Raw genomic sequence first — 9,929 nt, forward strand, 5'->3', positions numbered from 1 at the left:
CAATCTTATGAATAACAGGCACTTACTTGTTATACTAACCATCAACAATATCATTATAATGACCTTGAATATCCCGTGATGCAGGATGGAGGGCCTGACCAGAACAGCTATCTATGCGTTTGGATGGGACGAAAAAACGAGGTCCCATGTACACATTGGCATGCACATAAAAGATCCCTTGACAGATGGAATTCGATATAAGAGTAGGCGTAGTGCTGCTGTCCGGGCAAAATTTCCCTCATAGCACACTGTATTGCGTATGCCTGTCGTCGTTAGCCCAATCGGACGTTAAACCCCATTTTATTTCATTTCATTCTTAAATATCCCTTTGTCAGCAATGTCCATGGCCTAGTTTCTCATGGCTAGGAATTCTCATTTGAATAATTTTTGTGTTTATAACATTTGAATATTTTTTGTGTTTATAACATTTGACTTAGTTTTTGCTATGCAATTATTATTCTGGAGCAGATATCAGTAACCATTTAAGATTATCTTTATGAAATTTTGTTTTCAAACTTGCATCATTCTTACATTTAGAACTGAATATGTAACTTTACAGCCTTTTGATACTTTGTGTAATTCTAAAAAATAAATCTGGTGGAAATTTGTATTTAATCTCAATTTATGTCCACTATAACTTTACAGCCTTTTAAAATACTTTGTGTAATTTGTGTAATTCTATAAAAGAAAACATTGGGGTAGTTTATAATTGAATTCATTTCTGTCTTCTATAACCAGGTAGCATATACTATTTGTTAAATAGCATGTAAACTACAGTATTTGCTTGTTGATTACCAAGAACATCGAGATTGTCTATGTTCAATGGCATGTTGATGACCGAGTTCTCTTGTTTTAACGGCCTCAATGTTAAAGTTTTACATGGAGGAGAATTCAAGGTATCAAAGTAAACAATGGAATAGATTTTGTTATTATGTGGAATAGAGAAAGTGAGAAAAGCTTTAATTTTGAGTATTTTATATTTTCAGTTGTGCTCTTATCACTAATAATGGTAGTATAGAACATGTATGTAAATGGGATTATTTGGGATCAGGTTTCCAGTATCAACTTGTAGCAGGACCAATATTCATTGTTATTTATACATTTATGGGAATATTTATTGGATTTTTAGCAGACAGATATAACCGTAAAGTGTTGTTGGCGATATGTCTCATGTTTTGGTCAGCCATGACACTTCTGACTGGTTTTATTGGTGACTATTGGCAGTTGGTAGTCTTACGACTTGGACTTGGAGCTGGGTACGTCTTTATAGCTGTATTAAAATATGATCAATTTTTGTTCAGATGCAGAATGATACTCCTGTAGTTTGTTTGATTTGATTGTTTAATCAAAAATAAAAAGAAAGGCTATCTTCTATAATTTATGGTGTGGAACTAGACCTTCTGAAATAGAGTCTTATATAAATGATCATGAACTGTTTGTTATATTCATATTAATCATATTGAAAATTCAGAAGGTCTAATTTATTGGCTGTAGTCTTGAACTCATTATCAAAATGAGTAAATAATTGACATAGTCAGATCATAAGATCTGTCAAGTGGTGTTGTTTTTATCCCAAACTTGAAGATTACAATAAGTATAGTTGTCCATCAACACTTCCTCTGGCTCCTCCCACTGCCCAAGACCTCTACACACAAGCGAATTATTGAAATAAAGTTAGTTCAAAAGTGACCTGGATTGTGTTGAGTGAATGATAAATCCTGTTTCTCTTTGTATAATTTTCAAATTACTGTACACAAGAAGTTAGCAAAAACATTTTGTAGCCCTGTCTGTCATTAATAGCCCGATCTATATGAAGATAATTCAAGCAACCGATTATCATTTGAGGTATTTTAAATGTCTTACAAACTACAATTGAGAAATTTGAATCACAAAAAGGAACAGCAGTCTAAAAATGATGCAGTTCCATTCTGTTGAAATTTTTCTACCATTGATTTTTTTTAATTCTGAATTGAATGGTAAATATTCAAATTCAGAATATCTTATGTACGTGAAGTAAGTTGTGAAAAATTATATATTGTCTGAAAAATGCATGTGCATCTTGCTTAAGATTTGAAGTTGAAATTTGTATGTTGTATTTTTACAGAGAAGCTGGTTGTACACCATTTGCTGCATCTATCATATCCGATTATTTTTCTGAGAATTTACGTGGATCAGCTTTAGGTATTTATAACTGGGGTATATATACTGGATATAGTATGTCATATGCTATAGGTAACTTTATTACCTTAGCCAACATTAATAATCAGGTTAGTTCTATATAGATAATAATCATAAAATATGTCCAAACATCATTCTTTGCTCTTGCACAGATATTTACCATAGTTTTTAGAGTTGCTTTAAAAGCATTGAATGTTCCATTTTCCGAATGTGTCTATGAAAACAATTCCTGATTTTTGAACCATGAACTAGTAGTAAATGTTTCCCATTGTGTTTAGTTTGTTATATTTTAAGATATCTTTAATATAATGACAAGACTTCTTTAGCCAGATATCTTTAGTCAGATATTTCCTGATATATTAAATTGTTATTGTGGTGACAGTGAGGTTGATTTGTATTAACATGCTGTTAAAGAATACATATATGTGATCTATTGATAATTACATTACATGTACTAGTAATTTTTTACATCTCTCTGTTCTAAAACAAAATGAAAAGTATTGAAGCTGTAAATGATAAATCAGTTGTATGGTTTTAATATGATTCAATTTAAGACAATAGAATATTCGAAGATGATGTAATTAGATTGACTGATAATAATGTATCTTATATAGTCTCGGTTTTCTCTGGGTCTAGAAAAAAAAGTTCATTTAAGTACCAGGGGTATGTAACCCTATTAGAGTACTCCCTCCAGTTTTTCATGTGACCCAATAAATATGAGTGGACAGGTTTATCCTGGCAAAATCAAGCACACTGGTATTTCTTTGAAAAAGTGTTACAGATAGTTGTTTGAGTCTAAATTAAAGGGTTATAAGATCCTTCCACAGAGAATTACTGGTAACGATATAATTAATGTTGTATTGGGCATATTATTTTATTTTAGGGATGGCGATGGACATTTTATATAGCTGGTATTCCTGGCTTAGTGCTTGGTATTGTAATGTTAATAACTGTAAAAGAACCAGTTCGAGGTAACATGCGAGCTACAGCATCAGATAAACAGACAGCTGTCACAGAAAATGTATCGACTGGTACTAAAATATTAAATGTAGCTAGACCCTTCTTCAGACCATCATTATTGTTATTATGTATAGCTGGTTCAGTCAGAAATTCAGGTAATTTGATATTATTAACCCTTAGCCTCAAACTGCCTTAGTCACGAAAATAGCTGTGAACTATTTAATGACTGTAACTTAGTTGTTTGACTCAGATGTTTTGATGTGGATCAGAGAGCAGTATGTTGGGTAGTTTGAAATAAGAACTGGTAATCTCACTGTTAAACACATGACTTTTCTCCCCAAAAAATTCTGGAAAATGAGGTAGCCAATTTTTGCAAAAGGATAACAAATGTTTTCAGACACAACTTTTTGGATTGCAGAATATTTAACGTTCCCCACACATATCATTCATTCATAGTTGTAGTAAACATTCTACATTTGTTTTTCATGCACAATTTTTGCCTTTGCCTTTGTCTTTTAAACTTAAAATAAAATAAAGACAAAAGTTTTTATCTTAACATAATGCTTCTGTCACTTACATCATTTAATGCTTCTGCTTCCCTTCAGCTACCTTTTATTTCATGAACAACATAACAAGCAAGACTGTTACTGATAGTAAGGTATAATGTAATAATGGTTACCAATGATTTCATTGATTATGTTTGTTTATTTCAGGGGGTTATGTATGGGCCTATAATACACAACCATATTTTAATGCGTTGGGTACTTCTCTGGGTAAAACTAGTGATGAAACAAGTGAAATGGTAGGATCCTATATGTCCTGGATACCGCTAGTAGGAGGTAGTATAGGTGTATTTGTTGGTGGTTTTATATCAGATAGAGTTGTTAAAAAGAGAGGACTATATGCACGTATAATAGTATTAGTTGCCAGTCAGGTATGTATATCAATTATACAGTTTACACGCAACATTCAGCTTTCATTCAGAACAAGTATCTATATATATTTGTGACTGTCCTTTGTTTGGTTGGCTTTGATGTCTTCAATAGGGCTGAAATTTAGCATAGAAGGCAAGTTCTTGCCAGAGAATGATGTAAACTTTGTGGCAGAACACTACTACTTCAGTTTTTCACAAAACTTCTTCAGTTTTTCACAAAACTTCTTCAGTTTTTCACAAAACTTCTATAAGGAGTCATCACAGTTAGGCTCTATATATATAAACAACAGATCAATTATTACACACGTCTTGTCCGCAGGTTTATTTTGTAGATTTTGTTTTGCATGTAGTACGGTCCTCCTGCACTTACCATTAAGTACATGGTATAGAGTTTCCTGTTTTTCATAAATGCCAAAAATAACTCTTTTTATTTATTTTTTTATTATATATATTATTTTCTAAAAGTTCTCTTTTTACGCAAATGGAAAGAATTATTTGTTTTATTTTTTTAAGAAATTATTGTTTACTCTACATGGAAAATGTGTTAGTTGTGTTATTAATCTTGTTTTTGTTGTTTTCAGGTTTTAGCTGCTCCTTTTGCAGCTGGTACATTATATTTTAATCCACCATGGGCCTTTATTTGTCAAATACCTACTTATATCATAGGTAATATATCATGTCTGTTTAATTATTTACCCATTTATATTTTCCTTACCTGTATGCATTGTCTGGTTTCTTGTGACATTTCTTATCAGGAGCATGTGGAAAAAATGATTGGGGTTGGGGGGGGGGGGAGAGCTTGAAATCCATTGAAATGATTAAAATCCCGAAGAATCAATCACTCGGACATTGTTTTGTAAATGACCCCCAAAATTACCTTCAAAAAATTAAATATGCGACAACCCTTGTTGACCGACCAGAGGATTTAGCTGCTGTAGGTGTATGTTTCGTTGCCTTGCAACCTATCTATGAAATCTTGTGACATATACTCAAGGAGTGTCTTCCCTATTTAATAAATGAAGTAAAGCTAGTTATATCAATTTTTATTTTTTGACGAATGTATCTTATAGACAGACTACTTTTTGCACAGTTTTTACCAAACAAACAAACACAAATATGCATTTAAAGGAGATGTCTCAAGTATTAATATGTATTTTAGTGAATAAAATATATTTAAATTGTGTGTGGACTCTAACAAAACTTGGTGCCAATTCTTCTTCATGTAGAGTTAGACTCTGCCTATTAAAGAACATCTCATGTTTACTATCTAGTATGTTCTTTTATTTCAGGTGAAATGTGGGTTGGAGTCACATTAGCAGTAGTTATTGAATTAGTACCTATCAATGCTCGAACAACAGCTGTAGCAGTTTATCTATTTATTATTAGTAATGTGGGAGGAAATGTGCCATTAATAGTACCACCATTAAAACAAGCATTTTCTGATCTTGGTTATAGTAGTATCGCTTCACTTCGAGGTAATAATAATTACATTTTATTGCATGTCTTGTCCATATTTGTTTATGTATGTTGGGAACTATAATGCTGTGGTCTTCCAATTTCCTCCTGCTGTTAAAGACCCCTATGGGCAAGTGAATTATTGAAATGAAATTGAACCATATTGACATGGTCGACACAACTTCCAGTGCGAGTCAATGTTTATTGTCCCTCACCTTTACAAGAAAGCAGGGGACTATTAAAATTGGCATGTCTGTCTGTCCATCCATCACATAGTCCCAAAATTAACCAGTTGTTGTTGAGCACATGTTAAACGCCATCTATCTCTCTTCAATTGTGAATTGAAATTAATTTGAAATGATTTTATCTAGGTAGCCTATTATAGACTCCCTATTATAATATACTTTTATTCTATTTTTCAGCTGCGTTATATATATTATATCCAGGTACATATGTAGGTGGCTCAGCTTTATTTTTACTAACTATGTTTGTTGTCAAGTGGGATCAGGAAAATGCCCAGAAATATAACGCCATGGATCAAACAGGTAGCGTAAACAAAGCAAAATAATTCAACGTTTGGCAACTTAATACTGGCTTCATTTGTGTTATTTAATGGTTTAACCAACTTTTTTTTACTTAATTTTATACACAGCAAGTTGTTTTCACAATTTGATTTTGATGGTAACACATGGAACCAATTATCAAGACATGTATAAATTAAGTTGAAAACTAGAAATGTTATGTACATTACTCATTAATCAATACATTGCAAAATGTTATGTACATTACTCATTAATCAATACATTGCAAAATATTATGTACATTACTAATTAATCAATACAGTGCATTACTAACACAGTGCATTACTAATTAATCAATACATTGCAAAATGTCATGTGTATTACTAATTAATCAATACATTGCAAAATAGGTACATTACTAATTAACCAATACATTACTAATTAATCAATACATTGCAAAATATTATGTACATTACTAATTAATCAATACAGTGCATTACTAACACAGTGCATTACTAATTAATCAATACATTGCAAAATGTCATGTGCATTACTAATTAATCAATACATTGCAAAATAGGTACATTACTAATTAACCAATACATTGTACATTACTAATTAATTAATGAATTGCAAAATGTCATGTTTATTACTAATTGATCAATGCATTGCAAAATGTTATGTACATTACTAATTAGTGCATTTCAAAATGTTATGTATATTACTAATTAATAAGTGCAGTGCAAAGTGTTATGTACATTACTAGTTAATCAGTGTGTTTCAAAATATTTATAAACTAACATTTATTCTTGACTAAAGAAAATGGACATATTATGAATTAATGTTGTAGATATTTTAATGTGAAATGAACATACTGGGTAAATTTGTATTCTTTTATTGCATTATATCTTTAACCAGTAAATCATCTATTTGATAATATCATTGCAAAACATTATTTGGACATCCTCAACAGGTACATTGGTACAGTAACATCAAACATTGTTAAAGTTGCAATTTCATATTTTTAAGTTATATTTTTAAAATTTATTAATATAAAGCCTTAAAATAGATGGAATCTATAAACAGTTCTACCTTGTTAAAGAATAATCCTATTAATCCTATAATTCACTATTGCCAGTTGAGAAATTGGTAAAAATATCATTTTCAACTTAAAATTCAAACATTTGAAGATAGCTATTCCATGGGGGGGAATAGAAAAACAAGGGAGGTAATTGTGTTATTATTTCCGGGGTCAAAGGATTTTTAAGTGGGAGAATAATACCTATGATCGTATAATAGTGAGTCGACAACCTATTGAGCAAAAGACAGAAATAATTATGTTTTAACTTTCTTAGAAAATATGAAATTATCGCTTTAAGAAAATATTTAGACAGGGCTGTATTACGAAACCCGGGCGGGTTCTCTCAACTGGCCTTGAAACTTTTGAGAAATACGTGGTCTCCATGATCATTTTGGTGTATATCTGGGGTGACCAGAGGTCACTTTGACAAAACACAGTAACTGGGATTTTACATAAAAAATACTAAATACATATACATACTACGCAACGTTTTAGTTTTATTGATATGCAATAAAATCAGTTATTCACAATTTTGACACAACACTTTAAGCACGCAAAATAGAAAAACAAAAACCGACCGTGACTGTGTCAAACACCAAAATATCAATAAAATTCATCACATAAACTATTCGTTTGTTTTTTTCTAATACGCCGGCGCACATATAACTGGACAAGAGCCTAAAATAGAGTTTTGCACAATTATTAGAACTCCAAATATAATGGAGAGAATAAGCGGTGTGGATGTTTTTTGATGAACCGTTCTATAATGTCATCAAAATCTAGCTTGTCAGAGAACCATCCGTCATAGTAGAACCATCTGGTGATAAAGCACACGACTGTATTACTTTTCTCATAAAAAGTGTTGTTTTACAATTTTTTTATGTGGAGGGGGAGGGGGGTTGTTCCCACTGTGTATTTTATTTAGTAGAAGCCAAGGCTAAATAAAATCTGTTGATTCAAATCCTCATAAACAAAATACTGTTTATACAAAATACTGTTCATACAATGGGTACCTCATAATTTGAATTCTTTTAGCACAGATTTTAAAGATTTCATTTTAGTAGACCGGTGTAAATAACATATTTCATTGTATAGCAACTAGAAATTCTTTTTAATTAGGAGAAAATGTTTGTACATACATCGATAAATACATGTGATATTATTTAAAAAGTATCATAGTTATTTATAATAATTTGATATACTGTATATTTTTTAATATTTCTTTTTAATAAAAACATTTATATTATTGGACTTAATTGTGTTGATTTATTAAATTGACTATAGATCAAGTATTTTACAAAATTATGTTCACTCAAGTTCAATAAAGCTGAACAGTTCGGTGTTAGGTTTTTTTTGGCTCGCATAGAAATTTATGTGCAATGTTTCGGTAGTGTATTTTGCGGGGCGTCCATTTTATTTTCTACCAGACATGCCCAAGTAATGCTTTTTTGGGAGTATTTAACTTCCAAATCAAGCATTGATCAATTTATAGAAGAAATTTAAAAGATTTGCCACCCTACTCTAACTTTAGGTAATCATAAAAACACCACTGAAATGTGAAAAAGATTTTCATTATTGAGACGAAGAAACCTATCAAATTTTAATTGTGGATATTAAGCTGTTCAGAGTAATATTGATATATATATAGCATGTTTTTTTTTATCTTAATGATCAGTCATTACATTAACTAGTTTAGCGAGTAGTTTATTCCTTAAATATTGACTTTATGTTGTACATCTTGCAGAACACGTGACAGAGTGTTCTGATCAATATTATTGTTCTGGTCTTGATAAACTCAAGACTGGGGTCAACATAGGCATTTTCATATGTGACTTTCTCATGTGGTCAGTTCACAAGGTATCCAGACAAACACAATTATTAATTTATTATTGGTCCGAGTAGTCATATTAAAACAAACACAATTATTAATTTATTAGAACAACACTTTATTTTTGGTCCAAGTGGTCTTTTTGTATGGTTGGAGCAGTTTTTTGGATGGTCCGAGTAGTCTATCAGTTGGTCTGATTGGTCTTGGTGCAAGTAGTTATGGATTATTCATTCACAAGATGTGGTCGATTTTTTTTACAGAAACAGACTGCAGATTTTTGATGCCCAAAAGAAATATATATGTATTTTGTCATGTCTACACTTTGGATTAAAATGGGGATTAACACCTTACATTTCTAAACCAACTGGGCTAATGAGGAAAATTTTGCCTTGACAGTCACACTACAGCCTACTCTTTATTTCAATTTCCGATGGTCAGAGGATCCATAATGTGCTACCAATAGTATACAATGGACCTCAGGTTTTTTTAGTCGTCCAAAAGACTAGTTGCTTATCTTTGCCAGGCCTTTCGATAGTTGCTGCCAGGTCTATGAAGAAGCAGTATGGAAGTTACTGCACATTAATAAATTTTTTACTATGTAAGTCAAATATATGGTAGGTAGTCAAAAGTATATTGTCTCGATAAAAATATGTCTCAATAAGCATGGAAAATAAAATTTAACATACTAATACATAATTCTGGGTCAATTATTGACTGTTTCTAAAGTCAAATCTTTCATATAAATACCAGAATAATCACATTTGGGAGAATACAATTAATAATTGGTATCGCCCTTGACACAGTATTTGGTGTGACTAAGTTCATGGTGAACAGTGAAACTGCATATTAATAGATATGCCTAAATAGTTCATCAGGTTTATGCAGCATGCTTCCCCATTGTTAGTGGTGCAGTACAGAGTATCTGGCAAGGGACAACATATAGTGGTTTGGATAGAACAAAAAAAACTGAGG

The 9,929-nt window shown here is 31.5% G+C and overlaps 1 protein-coding gene across 1 annotated transcript in view; it reads left to right on the forward strand.

The window, feature by feature from the left end:
• LOC126829180 (protein spinster homolog 1) overlaps window positions 1–9,929 on the forward strand; it is a 30,026-nt gene that overhangs the window by 13,548 nt on the left and 6,549 nt on the right. Inside the window, exons 5-11 of the mRNA XM_050558997.2 lie at window positions 987–1,256; window positions 2,105–2,267; window positions 3,062–3,293; window positions 3,852–4,072; window positions 4,654–4,738; window positions 5,362–5,547; window positions 5,950–6,072. Coding sequence (XP_050414954.1) covers window positions 987–1,256; window positions 2,105–2,267; window positions 3,062–3,293; window positions 3,852–4,072; window positions 4,654–4,738; window positions 5,362–5,547; window positions 5,950–6,072 — 1,280 coding nt within the window. The remainder of the gene's footprint in view (window positions 1–986; window positions 1,257–2,104; window positions 2,268–3,061; window positions 3,294–3,851; window positions 4,073–4,653; window positions 4,739–5,361; window positions 5,548–5,949; window positions 6,073–9,929) is intronic.

This window comes from Patella vulgata, chromosome 1, assembly GCF_932274485.2.
Source record: "Patella vulgata chromosome 1, xgPatVulg1.2, whole genome shotgun sequence".
NCBI lineage: Eukaryota > Metazoa > Mollusca > Gastropoda > Patellidae > Patella > Patella vulgata.